The sequence below is a fragment of the Lissotriton helveticus genome, chromosome 9, assembly GCF_964261635.1.
Source record: "Lissotriton helveticus chromosome 9, aLisHel1.1, whole genome shotgun sequence".
Classification (NCBI taxonomy): Eukaryota; Metazoa; Chordata; class Amphibia; order Caudata; family Salamandridae; genus Lissotriton; species Lissotriton helveticus.
This window is the reverse complement of record NC_136070.1, coordinates 932,814,316-932,829,785: the sequence shown is the minus strand read 5'-3', so window position 1 is coordinate 932,829,785 and position 15,470 is coordinate 932,814,316. Positions and strand designations below refer to the sequence as shown.

Genomic DNA, 15,470 nt, shown 5'->3' with positions numbered 1-15,470 from the left:
TAATTTGGGAGTGTCCCATGGTTGCTGCCTTCTGGATTGGGGTGCACAATAGGATGAGAGAGGCTACTGGTGTTGCTCTACAACCTGCTAGACGTTTTCTCCTGAATGTCTGGGAACCAACTGATTATAATGTCGCACAGACGCAGTGGGCAACCCTGGGAAATATGGTTGCTAAGAGAGACATAGCACAGTTGTGGGGCTCCCAGAGGCCACCCACAGTTGAGCCCTGGATGGAAAACATGGATTGGTGCATGTTTAGGAAGAAAACGGTCTATGTGGCGCGGGGGCGACCCAGGAAATGGGGTAAGGTCTGGGGTCATTGGAACACTTACCGTGGGGATATTTCCACTCCTCCTCTTCCGGATGTCCCTGAAGTCCAGCTTTCCCCCTGACCCACCATTCCCGTAATGTGGACTGATTATTTGCTTTGGAGCTCGTCTCTCCCCTGCGCCCTCTCCCTGGTGTAATTTATAAACTTTACTGTATGATTTTTGCTTTTCCTTCCTCGCTCGAACTATATCCTATTGTACTGATTTTTTGCCTTGTTGTTATTTACCTTTAATAAAAAGATTTACAAAAAAAAATAAATATATATATATATATATATAAAATAAAGTAATGCATATTAAATATACATTATTTTTAACAAAATTAATTTAATTTAGTTTACATTTCAACTAAATATAAAAAATAAACTTAATTTAAAAAAATAAAAACACGCAAACAATAATTTATACATATTCATACATTTACTTTAAAATAATGTATTAACTATTATCTTTATTTAATTTTTAAAATTTTAAATTATGTAAAAATAAAATATATATGTTAATAATTTAAAAAAAAAAAAAATCTATAATAAATGAAAACATTAAATATTTAAAAATTAAAACGTACATTTCGCAATACAATAAATGCAACAGTAGGGAAAATGTTGGATAGCGGAATAATTAAATGTACTAATCCAACTCCAGTGAGTGCAACAGTAGGGAAAGCGTTGGATAGCGGAGGGGTACAAATGTATATTCCCACTCCAGTAAGAGCAACAGTAGGGAAAGTGTTGGCTAGCGGGGAGGAAAGAATTACTATTCCTACTCCAAGGAGTGCAACAGTAGGGAAAGTGTAGGATAGCGGAGGGGTAAAAATTACTATTCCCACTCCAATGAGTGCAACATTAGGGAAAGTGTTGGATAGCGGAGGGGTAACATTTACTATTCCCAGTCCTGTGAGTGCGAAAGTAGGGTGAGTGTTAGATAGCGGAGGAATTAAATGTACTATTCCAACTCCAGTGAGTGTAACAGTAGGGAAAATGTTGGAGAGCGGAGGGGTAAAAATTACTATTCCCACTCCAGTGACTGTAACAGTAGGGAAAGTGCTGGATATTTGAGCGGCAAACATTACTGTTTCCACTCCAGTGAGTGCAATAGTAGGGAAAGTGTTGGATAGCAGAGGGGTAAAAATTACTATTCCCACTCCAGTGAGTACAACAGTAGGGAAAGTGTTGGATAGCTGAGGGGCAAAAATTACTATTCCCACTCCAGTGAGTGTAACAGTAGGGAACGGATTGGATAGCGGAGGGGTTCAAATTACTATTCCCACTCCAGTGAGTGCAACATTAAGGAAAGTGGTTGATAGCAGAGGAAATAAAAATACTAATAACATTTAAACAATTGAAAAAAAAAAAATCATAAAAATAAACAATATTAAAAAAATATACGATTACATATATTAAACATATAAAAAGTACACATATAATAGTATTAATTACATAGAACAAAAAGCTACGTATATTATATAAAATAAATTATTAAATACATTTATAAACAATAATTATTTAAAAAGAGAAAATATTAACAAACAAAAAAATTATTTAAAACATAAATGTATTTATTTTATTACCTGCCCTATAACACCACACCAATAAATAAAACACTTCAAATGTTTTTATTTAAATGTATTTCCATAATTAACATAATTACTAGTCAATTAAAAAAATATTAATAATGAAAATAATAATAAACATTCATTAAGTACACATGCTTTAACACTATAATATCCACAGCACACACCTAAAATTAATTACACAATTACCATAATTAATTACTGATTAATTAATTGAAATTAATTAACAACTTATTATTAATCCATCAATTAAAAATACATTACTTCCCACCCTTCCCACTATTTAGTCCTATAAACACCACAACACACACCTAAAATGAATTACACAAATACCATAATTAATTGCCAATTAATTAATTAAATTAATTAAGACAATATTAATTAATTCATAATAAATTACTTTACACATTTAACACTATAACATCTCAATTAAACAAATATTATCTAAAAAATATTCAATACATTGAATGTAATTAAATTACTTCCCACCCTATTCCCCTATAAACCCACAACCTGCTACAGAACTAAAAATGCAAAATTCCTTTTTTTTAAAAGAAACCTACTAAAAATAATCAATACATTTTATATAATTAAATTGCTTCCCACCCTATTCCCTATACACCCACAACCCTCTACGGAACTAAAAACGCAAAATTCTAATAAAAATACATTGATAACTACTAACATTTTAACACATCATAAAAATACAGACAATTCTTATACAAAAAACATACATATGAAATAAATACTAAAAACATAACATTAATACAAAATCAATATTTTTAACAACTATCTTTTTGCAAATGACATTAAACACGTCAATATTTTTAACATTGATATTACTTACCTAAAATTGATATTCCTGACCATGAGAATTTGTCTGTTGATATTCCTGATGAGCAAATCGATATTTTTGACTACATTTTCTGTCTCTGCACAAAAGTGAATGTATCTAACTTTAAAGTGGGATAACACAAAGATAGATGTTTTTCGTCCGCACTTCACAAGGTTTAAGACATTGTCAGACAATGGTGGAGAGAATGAGCGACTGATGCTAAAGGGACAGCATGTAGGGAAAATAAGAATGGATCAAGGATTGAAAGCTGTGAACTCATTAAGACAAAGTAGTGAGAGATGAAAGCAAATTCTTTCAGGAGACAGACAGTATAACTGAGAAATGAGATTCAGCTTAAGAGATAGGTAAACCCAGTTTGTATCAAAAAGGTCCATGATCCAATGCCCTAAAACTGCTGATAAATCAAGTTATACCAAAATAGACGATAGGCTGTGAAGACATGCCTGGTCATAAAAATTAGATGTCAAAAGAAGAATCCTCTCTCTGAAGAGAACAAAGTGAAAGCTGAACATAGGAGAACAAAGAAGATTGCTGGTAGAGATAAAAATGTCCATTGTGACTGTACAACTAGCTTAAGACTCTTTAAGCAATGCAGAAGGAGAGATATATGGTGGAAGTGTTATTGTTGCCCACAATCAGCAGCATGTTTTCAATATAAGAACAATAGTAGTGGCTAGATGGAGGAAGGCAAGAAGCCCTTTGTGAGGAAAGACTTAAGGGACAGGATTATGTAGGGAAGTAAGAAATTGTAGATAGTTTTGGTAACTTTGGAGTGTAACCTGTCACTGAACCAGTAAATTTAGCTGAAGTCAAGAAGTATTGAATTACTGAATTCATTTATTGTAGAAAATAGAGGATAATAGGAATTGGTGGTGGTATGCAACAGACAATAATATAAATGCCAATCTCCCATTAGCCGTAGAAAAACCATGGCCTAATTTCACATGTATTCCACCTTTCTTGTGTATTCTCTTAACTCCTAATTTATATATGGAGCCTCATTTTTTAGGCCAGACATTAACAAACCCTTTTAGATCTACCTTTGGTTCTACTAAAATTATATGTGTAATATGCTAGCATGGTCTTTCAGCCAGACCTCTTCATCTATTGGCCTGTTATTGCTTTATTCAAATTTTAATTCTTTCCACTTCAGCATACAGCATGGAACAGTGGGTCAGCCCACGTCAGCTATTGGGTGTATTTGCGGTGAGTGACTGCATTCTACACTGTCACGAGGAGCACATCGACACAAAGTAGTTCCCTTCAGAACCACCCTGTCACAAGGATCACATCCACACAAAGTAGTTCTCTTCAGAACCAGGGACTGATATGGCAATGTGTCCTTTTTGAGTCCCCAAAAATATTTTTTGCGTTTAGGCACTATTTTTTGTTGCGGGGGACGGTAGCTTCCCTGACAATAAAGTTTTGCCGAAACCATGACAAAACATAACAAACATTGGCAAAGGCAAAAGTTCAGCAGCCAATGGTAGACCTACTGGCTTTCCCAATGCTCTGTACTTAAGGAGTCAAAACATGCTAAATGTCAACTAGCATGATTTGAGCCCACATAGAAACAACATCCGTGAAGACTAAACTTAAGAACACTATGGGGCTCATTAGGATGACGGGCGGACTTTGTCCGCCCGTCATCCTGTCGTGTGTGGGGACTGCCCACCATAAGGGCGGGGGTCCCGTTGGGGGTATTAGGATGCACCTACCACAGTGGCGGGCGCATCCTGTATCTTTAGCATTGCGGCGGGCGGTGCTCAAAGCACCGCCCGCCGCAATGCTAAAGATACATGTTGTGCATTACAAAGCACAAAGTGGCAGGCACCGCGCGGTACCTGTCACGTTGTGCTTTGCAATGCTGGGGGGTACCATAGGTACCCCCCATGTGCACCCCCCACCCCCCGGAGTCCCTGGGGGCCTGCCTCGGAAACGCATTGGAAAATGGCCATGTTAATATGGCTGGCGGTGTCTGATAGACCCGGCCGCAAGGAGACCGGGGCGGAAAAGCAGGGGACGGTCTTTACGTCCGCCGCGGTCCCCCCCGCCCGGGGGGTCGTTCCGGGTAGGATGGCGGGCGGATCGCCCCCGCCAGGCCGGCGGTGGCTACCGCCAGCCTGGCGGGGGCGATCCACCCACCATCCTAATGGGCCCCTATGTCTTGATACCACAGTCCAACCTTAGCTGTGTTCTGGATGTTAGAGGGTGCACTAAATGTTTGTTTCCCAGAGAAAGAAAAGCTCATTACCTGCTAGCTTGTGTTCCAATGGCCTGAAAGTTGTCTTGGCAGACCCTTTTGATCCGCAAGGACAAAACCTGAGAAAACCATGTCTTGGTCACACAGTCCAACCTTAGTCCTGTACTTTAACCCCTTCCATGCTTATGACGAGCTCAGCTCGTCACGCAGTACACTGCTTGTGTGCTCATGACGAGCTGAGCTCGTCATGAACAATGGGACTCTGGGATCTGCAGCACAGAGGATGAATTGCTGTAGCATTCATGTGGTTAAAGCAGAATAATCTAGGCTAGGCAAACCGCATCCCGAAAGTGCTGTTACAAAAGGTACTGCTTTGAAAGTCCACGATGCAAACAGAATCCATAAAGACACAATTTAAAACAAGCATTTGCAATGAAATAGGTCTCGCATTTAAGAGTTTCGTAAATGCGGCACCTATTGCATTGCAAATGCTTGTTTGTAAAAACGCCCATGCGGCGCTTTAGCGTTGGCCCGCCCCTTTCTTTAGACGAGCCGTGTCTAAAGAAAGGGACGTGGCCGCCATTAAAGACGGCCACAACCCTTTCCTTAGACTTGGCTCGCGGAGGCTGGCTTCGGGGGGCCCGTTACGGACCCCCTCTGGGGGGGGGGGGCAGTTGCGCACTGGGGGGGTACCCATAGTATCCCCTATTTGACAATGCTGCGGGCGCTGCTGCCAGCAGCTCCCGCCGCAATGTTAAATTGCCAGATGCGACCGCCGCGGTAGCGGTCGCATCATAATTAGGGGTGCGGGACCGCCGCATGACAGGTGGGCGGTCCCAGTCCCGCTAGGATGGCGGGCGGACTCAAGTCCGCCCGCCATCATAATCTACCCCCATGACATCCGTTTATTATTGTGTACAGTCACCCCGCCATCATGCTATGTTACGTTAATACATTTCCAAAGCGCACGAATACCAGTAGGTGTCCTGTGCATTCATGTAGACAACATATATGCTCTCTTTTCTTCATGTCTGTTAGATCAGTGGTGAAGTTCTGGCTGCTGACGTCTGTGTTGGATATGCAGGTCCTTGGCTCAAGTTTCGGCTTTGTCTCCTCAGAATTCCAACATTCAACAGTCAATCAAACGAGCGCCATTTTATACTGGCTACTAATAATTTCATATAACAATGTCCTGCGACAGTACCGTATACATAGCAACTTTGTATTATTAAATACGTCTTAATTCTCTCAACAGTGGCATTAAAAAGTAACGTTTTGTTCCTTATATGTAAAGAGCGAACACTGCCCTCCACACACATGATTTTGCTCAGGGGGCAGTTTATTTATTGTCTTAATGCAGCTTTTTAAAGGTACATAATGAGCAGTTCACTTCAGCATAGTGTGCGATTCAGATGCAGCGGGGAAACGGGAGGCAGAAGGCACACTGAAAGTGTGTGATGCAGTAATTCTAACGCATCTCTTAACCCCTTCGACGCTCATGACGAGCTGGGCTCGTCATGCAGTAGCCTCCTGCTACGCTCATGACGAGCCCAGCTCGTCATGAATGTGCGAGGATCGCGAAATCCCAGCACAGCAGGGGAATTCCCATAGCATCCAAGAGGTTAAAAGTGCATTACATCTTGATGCAATGATTCTAACGCATCTCTTAAAAGCGCATTACATAATGATGCAATGATTCTAACGCATCTGTTAAAAGTACATTACATCTTGATGCAATGATTCTAACGCATCTCCTAAAAGCGCATTACATCTTGATGCAATGATTCTAACGCATCTCTTAAAAGTGCATTACATCATGATGCAATGATTCTAACGCATCTCTTAAAAGCGCATTACATAATGATGCAATGATTCTAACGCATCTGTTAAAAGTACATTACATCTTGATGCAATGATTCTAACGCATCTCCTAAAAGCGCATTACATCTTGATGCAATGATTCTAACGCATCTCTTAAAAGCGTATTACATAATGATGCAATGATTCTAACGCATCTCTTAAAAGCGCATTACATCTTGATGCAATGATTCTAACGCATCACTTAAAAGCGTATTACATAATGATGCAATGATTCTAACGCATCTCTTAAAAGTGCATTACATCTTGATGCAATGATTCTAACGCATCTGTTAAAAGAACATTACATCTTGATGCAATGATTCTAACGCATCTCTTAAAAGCGCATTACATAATGATGCAATGATTCTAACGCATCTCTTAAAAGTGCATTACATCTTGATGCAATGATTCTAACGCATCTCTTAAAAGCGCATTACATAATGATGCAATGATTCTAACGTATCTCTTAAAAGTGCATTACACAATGATGCAATTATTCTAACACATCTCTTAAAAGTGCATTAAATCATGATGCAGTAACAGTCCACAAATCAGCTTCTGCTCCAGTCACTTCGGATCTGTTCTTGCCTTTCACCATGTACAGCACTCTGGTGCCTTTTGACTAGGATCATTGCTATACAACAACTGGAGGATGTTGTCACCAACTCTGCGCTGGGTTCCCTAACCCTAGAATTTTTGAGACATAAAGATGAGTACAAATTTGAGCCCTTCTTGGACGAGATTATTCCTAGCCAAGCAAGGAAACTCTATGTCCAATTTAGGCATGGAACACTACCCCTCAGAGCTTTTTCGCAAAGATGGACTGATAACAAATGATTGGAATGTCCAGCGTGTGGGGCAAAGGAGGAGTCTGTGCACCATGTCGTTTTTTTCTGTCCATCCTATAAAAATCTTAGACAGCGGTGGCTTACCCAATTGTGCAGAAATGTGGGGCTCAACCAGTACCATCAGGCACTCAGGATTCTAAAATGTGATACCTCTCAATCAGTTGTATTTTCTGTTTCTTGCTATTTATATGCCATGTGGCGGAGACGCTGGTCATTTATTAAGAACCAATCGTGTGGTCAATTATCTGCTTAACTTTGTTGGCCGCGTGATATTTACGTCCTGATTTTACCACATTATTAACCTGTATATATTTTTATACACCTTTTTAGCTCATTTTTATTTTTTTAGCCTGTGAGAAATGTAATTTGTGTATCTTTTGCAACTAATGGATTTATTCATACTTGTCATGATGCTTTTTAATGAGTGTATTGGGTACTTTGCATCTGTTATGGTCTATGACCGAAATAAAGATTATTTGACTTGCTATACAATGCCCCATACATACATATACTGTTAGCCTATGCCTGTTTTGGCTCTCCATAAATATCTAGCATTACCAATGCATCAGCAGAGAGGTACATTTAAAGCAAGCGCTAGGTTTTTAATATGTGCAGGACGGCGCATCTGTGAAACTGCGTCCAGTGGAGAGTAGGGTCATGCACTAGACTCGAGTGTTGCAGTATAGTGCTGCAGACCTTACAGAAGGTGCATCAGAATAAAGCTAGGCGTAGGTACTAGTTCTGGAGTGGTAGCTGACAATCAGATTAGTAATGAGATGCATCATCAGAGCAAAGAGTATTCCCCACTCTTGAATAGCTAAAAGTGCTGGAGATCATTGTGAGGGAAAGTGTGTAGCTCAGGTATTTGGATAGTGGAAGTGCTGGAGATCAGAATTGAGGTACATCAGCAGAGCTAACCCTTGGTCCCAGTCTTGGAATAACTGCCTGTGCTGCAGGTTAGGACTGAGGAGTATTGACATAGCTTTATATGTTTAGGTTGCAGGAGTGACTATTGCTGAAGCTGAAAGCTAGTCATTTTCATTAACCCCTCTTTATTTTCTTGTAGGTACAGACATGCTGATTGACAGCAGCTCTTTGAGCCTGGAGGGACCAGATAACAGCCGGGAGACTTCAGTGGCCACCAGCATGTCGAGTGACTTCCCCACCACCCGCAACCGCGAGGAGCTGGACAACCGAAGCGAGCATAGCTACAGCGAGTCCGGGGCCAGTTGTTCGTCCTTCGAAGAGCTAGACCTCGAGGCCAGTGCAACCGAGGGTGCAGCCGGGCGCCCGCCCCCAATGTCCCAAATTGGCTTCAAAGTGGAATTGGACAGCAGCTCCAAGTGGGACAAACAGCCTCTGCTCATGGAGAAAGTACGGGGAGAAGAATAGAGTTATCGCTTAGCGTTTGTCAAGCCAGGAATTTCTGGTAGTCAAGCAATGTATTGTTAGTAATGTTCTCCAGCCCTTATCAGAGTTCCTGCCCCAAGGACTGTTCTTCAACAAAGACGTCTTCCCAGGAGAAGAACTACAGGTGTGGTGCCTCGCGACTGGTGCTCCCTTTACAAAAAACATTCCAGACTCTCTGTTGGGACCTTTATTCCAGAGACCTCACTCAGTTGGCTTCTTCATTCTCCCCCCTTTTCTTGAGTCAGGCATCAGGTGCCCATTTCAGACATGCCTGTGCCACGCATCACACCCTCGAAGATCACGAGCCACTACACGATGGGCATCCAGCCACATTATATTGGCATCTTCTCATTTCTTCTCCAGGGAGAGCCGTTCTCTGGGGCATGATAATAGTTTTAATTATATATTTATATTTTAAGAAATTATGATGTCTTGTGGGGGGTAGGCTGGTGGTTTGAGCATCCATTTCCTAAGGAAAGTGCCCAATTCCACATTTGCTGCAATACAGTGTGTGCCACAAAGCCGGACTAAGAGTCACTCCATTAATCGTCTCCAGGTGTATTGTGAGGTCAACGAACATGGGTTGTGCTTTTTCACCCTCTGTCCCCTAATTCATGATCGGATGGTGAGAGAAGAAATCACACACAAAGTCACACCAGTTACTCTTTCAAAAGTGTATTCGGGGAGGGCAGGAAAGATTAAATGAGAAACGAATATTTGATACAGGAAGGTGTCCTGCTGAAGCTAAACAGGTTAAGATCCTTCCTAGTCAATAAGGCAACAGAATTTCTCATGTACTTAGCTGTGGGAGGAGTCGGATTTCATGCTGCTAAAAGAGTGGAGCTGCCTAACTGTCGGTGTTATCCAAGCTGCTTCAGGCGTGTTGGTATCTGTAACTGCTCTAAGAGGGTACAGGCTCTCGCATGACCATGCTTCCTCATCGTGTGAAAGGATCAACTCTGCAGTGTGACTGCCCTCCCTGATACCCATGCCTGCCCTCCCTCATACCCGTGCCGGCCTCCCTCATACCCGTGCCGGCCTCCCTTATACCCGTTCCGGCCCTCCCTTATACCCGTTCCGGCCCTCCCTGATACCCGTTCCTGCCCTCCCTGATACCCGTTCCTGCCCTCCTTGATACCCGTTCCTGCCCTCCCTGATACCCGTGCCTGACCTACCTGATACCTGTACTTGACCTCCCTGATACTTGTGCCTGCCCGCCAACACCTGGGCCTGCCCCCGATGCCTGCCCCTTGATACCTGCCCTCCCTGATACCCATGCCTGCCCTCTCCCTGACACACATGCCTGCCCTCCAGAATACCCGTGCCAGCCCTCCCTGATTCATGTCACGTGACTCAGGCATGTTCATTAGAAGTTCAAAGTGACCCGAGTGAGTGTCTTTCAAACCCCAGTCATGTAAGCCTTTATGTTGTTTCCTACTATGGCAATGTAATGCGGGGTACGCATTACAGCTTGAAATATTAGTAAGCGATATCCTTTGGAACCAAGCATACTGAGAGGTGCAAACCAATGGTTAAAGGTGCCCTACATTGTGTTTTTCTCAGTAACACTATTTTCATGCTCATGACTTCAGTCTAACAATATATGTTCAGTGGACGGTTACACCCTCAACCTCTGGCTTTCTTTGAAAAGCCTCTTTCAGCAATTTGCTTGAGATTTTGTCAATTTTGCCTAGGCTCAGCTTAGTGGCATGTTGATCTCTCACCTAGTGATATTGTCTGTTTGTGTGTATTCTTTCATTTCCACTCGAGTGCTTGCATTGAACAACATTAGGAACTATTAGCAACTGTTCCTTCTGGTTGAAGATTGCCATTTCAGAGTTTTCCCTGAAAGACGGTCGGTTTGTTTTCAGCCTTTCTGGATGTTAGAAGGGTGCACCAAATGTTAGTTTCCCAGATGAAGAAAAGCTCACCACCTAGTCGCTTGTGTTCCAGTGGGCTGAATCCTGTCTCGGCAGACCCCTTTGATGGTACTCTGTCCAATGCTTTCAACTAGTTGACTCTATTGACTCCCATCCTGGCAGTGGGTCACCAATGAGACCCCGTTCCTCCAAATACTATCCATGCCTGTCATTGAAAAACCCTTATTTCACTTTTCTCATTCCACCAGCGTTGACCTTTTTTAGATCTCATACTTGTTGATGCTGAACCCTTGTTAACTTCCATAGAAATCCACAATCCACGCATCTTTCTGTCAAGAAAGCCCATTGAGCATTGAGATTGTGGTGGTGTGCAAATTTCTCATTCATTTCTGCAACCCCTGATTGCTCATGCTGTAAAAACTTATCAATTTCACCTCATCAGAGTCAAACCTCATTTCTTTCTCATCTCTCAAATTTATTTTGGTTTTTTTTATTGTTTCAATTTATTGGTAATTTTAATATGTTGGCTGGCCTAAATTCTTAACAATTCCATTTCAAACCACTCATACTTTTATGCATCTTAATTTTTCTCTTCCGCCGCATTCTTCCACTCTCTGTCATATGTGTCAACTCGACTGGCTACCATTCTTGGTTTGATGAAAACTCTGCTTGTTATATCTTGTTTTTAATAGTTACTGTTACTTGGTTCCTTCTATATTACTTTCTTGAGCTCTTCATATGTTCTTAGTTGTCCTCTGCACTCTGCTTGCTCTGTTTTCTTCCCTTTTCCTTGTGCTTTATTTGGTTTTCATTCTTTTGAGCTGTTGGCTCTTTGATTTTGGAACCTACGTACTTTTTAGTACGATCTACCTCCTCCATGCCATTATTCAAAGGCCTATTGGAAGATATTTATAATTAAGAGTAAAGGCTTGCAGCCAATTCAAAGCTTTACGGAAGGTAGGCTCAAGCCACGGTTGGCCTCCTTCCGATATCTGTCGGACACTGGAAACCTCTGAAAGGATGGGGTCGTTTCCCTGAATACCATTGATCCAGACAGGGGATGATCTCAGGTGCTGCCCTTGGTCAGATCCTAATGTGTCATTGGATTACCTCCATGGCTGTCGTAACCCACATATCACCCATATGTCTGTACCTATGATGACATCAAAATCTTATATCCCTCAACTCCTAGCATTGAACTGGAGTACTTCTAAAGGTATCATTCTCCACATACCATCAACTTATGGTGCTGAATAATACCTTAGCTGGCACCTTCAGCTCCAACATGCTCCTGAATGAACTCCAAAGCCTACCTCTGTCTGATTCCAGTGTGACCCTGGATATCTTCCAAGAGAGCTTGCCCTCGCCTAAATACCTCCCTGGCTGTGGGTGATCGGATACGGTATATCGGAAATATTTTCGTTGATGGGTACTCACCTACTTCAAAAGTATCTTCTGGGTGGATGTAAGTTACTCCTGTTGAATTATCGAGCCATTCAATGCATCTGTACCAACCTGCCATTTTCCTCTCTGCTTTTTACCAGTAACTCTCTACCTCGCTACAAGATTTTCATTACTATTTTGGCATTGCGTAACAAGATAACAACTGCACGTGCTGCACTCACAGAAAATCTCCTGTCTCCAGGCAGTGCAACAGCAGGTGTTCTGTTGCCTCTTTATATATATTTCCCCTGCTTCCAATTGATGTTGAACAATGGTGCTGCCAAATCTCTGCACTAAAAAGATAAGCAGGCTTAGCTGACGGAGCTAAGAATTATGGTTTATTCTTCATTCTTCGCTTATTTGCATCTTTATCACCTTTTTTCATTTGTTATCTGCCTTTTTATCACCTGCCTACCAGAGCTTATTTAGAGTATCAGGGTGTCAATTTAGTTTGGGAAGGCATTGTACTCGGGTGGCTCAATGGTTCCTTCTCGATCCTCTCAGGTATCACCACAATAGTGAGCCTTATAAACTGCAGGTCTTCACAAGCAACTCAATACTTTACCACTAAGCACTAGTGATGATACAGTGTCCACACTCCAGCCTCTCCACACCATTTTAAACAGACTTTCCCAAGTAGGCCGGTTCCAGAAATGTTTCTTCCTTGAGATATGTCACATATGAGATTATTGGTTTTGTATATATGATATTTAATGACAGCGACCATAAGGACACACACTTTTTCAGAGCGCATTTAACCCTATAAGCCAGAAGGTAGACAGGCCACAGTAGGCCCTAGATTATGAGCTATTTATGGAATGTACAGAGAGGGAACATGCCCCTTAGAGCCGGTCACTGTACTGATAAAGACCCCACCTGCAAAAGTAGCTTTCCAGAACCTTTGACCCATTAGTTTAACATCTTGAGAGTCTCAAGGGAGTTTTCTTAGCTCAACTTTTAAACACATCTTAAGATGCAGGGCATGGTGGATGGGTAACATCCTATAGCACAATTCTGGAACCATGCGTCATTAGCACACATTCGTTTTACATGCAAGTAGTTACAACGACTTGCTTTGGGGGGGGGCGGCAATGGCGGAGAGTTGTTGGATTTAAAGTCCAACACTTTCCCTACTGTCGCCCAGACTGGAGTTGGAATAGTAAATAATACTAATCCAATGTCCAGCACCCCCTACGGCAAGTCGTTCAAACGACTTGTGTGCAAAAGGAAGGCTTTGTAATGACTCGTTCATTCTAATGCCGGTGTTAAAAAGGCGTGCGTGCTAAACGCATGCGTGATTTTGCCATGCAATCATGGTGGATGGATGGGGCTCAAAACTAGTCAGCACCTGGTGGATAATCTAGGCAGAGGAGTAACAAGGATCTGAACATTGGTTTACTGCAAAAGTCAAAAGGCAGGTCTAACTCTCTTAAGTAGTGAGCATGTTCACAGTGGAGCTCTGTGGAGAGAAAGGATCATGCCCCTCATCCTCTCAAGTTGCTCCAGAATTTCTATAAAAAAGGAAGACCGTCTGGATTCGGTCCCTAGGTGTGCAGACATGTTTTGGCCTCTTGTCACCATGATGCTTGGGTCTGACATTCTTGGGAAGACAGACCTTTATAGCCAAGGTTTGCGGAAAGGATACAGCATCACGAGTTGACTCCAGCAAGTGCACCAATGCAATGTAAGAACTAAATGTTGCACATTATTCTGGCGTGACCATGTCACTACTGTTCCAGAAGCACGTTCCCCAATAATTCCTTCTTATTCGGCGTCCAGTTAACAAGTTTCACAGCATTCTGATCCACACATCACTACAACATGTTCACGGTACTATTTAGGAATGTAAAGGACAACGTACCCCCCATCATTGCCTTTCAAGAGTGTCTCTGCTTTACCATGTGGCGTGCCTAGAATGGATGTGTCTCATGGCATTAGAGGTCTTGCTAGCTGTGGGTGCCTTTAGACGGTCTGAGTGACATGTACATTGTTTCTCTTTCAGCACACTGAACACTCCCACTGGTCCAACTGGGGTTTTAATAACTGACGGGAAGATTAATGTTATTATTATTGTGATGATTACAGTTCTTACTGCTCGTCCTCTTCCAAATAAAGAAACATTTACTTCTGACTCACGTTTGTCTCTGCTGCTTCTTCCCTGTGCCAGGGAAGCGTGCTGCATGTTTGATATTTAAGTGAGTTCGGGAAGAGAGCTGGGGTTGAAAGAGGGTAAGGGGTAGTGTGAGGTCTGAGGTGGCTTGATTACTGATTTACAAGAAACATGAAGTAACAGTTTTGAGAATAAATCCTAAATATGAAAACAATGTGGAAGGCGGTTCTTACTTTGAGCATGTGGTTGCAGGTGGGACCCACTGGTGCTCACTTGTGTTGACCGGCTCTTATCTTTCCTCATCAAACTTTGATACAGAGCAAGAGAGAGAAAAACACAAAAAGGACAAAGAAGGAGGAAGAGAAATACGAAAAAAGAGTGTCGAACGGGCTATAGCAGGGTTGAAAAAGACCCTGCAAGAGTGAGATTAAGAGGCAGGGAGTGTTTGGTAGTGGAATAAAGAGACATTACGTGGAATCAAGACTAAGCAGCCTTGGTAATCTGTGCCTCCACCTTCGGTAGCTCCAGGTTTCTAATCAAAACGTTAGGTCATGGCACTTAATTGTTTACAAGTTAAGCACTGAAGGGATTTGTAAGAGGCTGTTAGGCTGAAGTTTTTTCAGTGGTTTGAGGCGTGAGTTGGGATCAAGATCAGTGAGGAAGGGTTATGATGTCGAGTGACCATATAAACAGGGAAACTGTAGGAAAGGGTTGTGATGTATAAGAGTTTAAATGGTTGTTGATTTAATGACCTGAGTTTTGTTGCAGAGATTCGGCTCAGGAACAGAACTATGCTTGGGACCATAGAACATCCGGATGTAAGGACTCTATCACCATACCATCTCAGTATCTATGAGCCCAAGTTCGACAAGCTATAGTGCCTCACCTGCCCTCCTAACCTTCCCAGGGAGACAAGTGATTTGGCACCGCAGAACACAACACTCTTGACCCTCTCAGG

General features: G+C 42.1%; 1 protein-coding gene across 2 annotated transcripts in view; it reads left to right on the top strand.

Annotated features, from left to right (window-relative positions):
- TEX264 (testis expressed 264, ER-phagy receptor) overlaps positions 1-14,533 on the top strand; it is a 943,072-nt gene extending 928,539 nt beyond the window's left edge. For both annotated transcript variants that reach the window (XM_078661149.1, XM_078661148.1), the window contains one exon: positions 8,736-14,533. In XM_078661149.1, coding sequence (XP_078517275.1) covers positions 8,736-9,061 — 326 coding nt within the window. In that variant the 3' untranslated portion in view covers positions 9,062-14,533. The remainder of the gene's footprint in view (positions 1-8,735) is intronic.
- Positions 14,534-15,470: the final 937 nt, after the last annotated feature.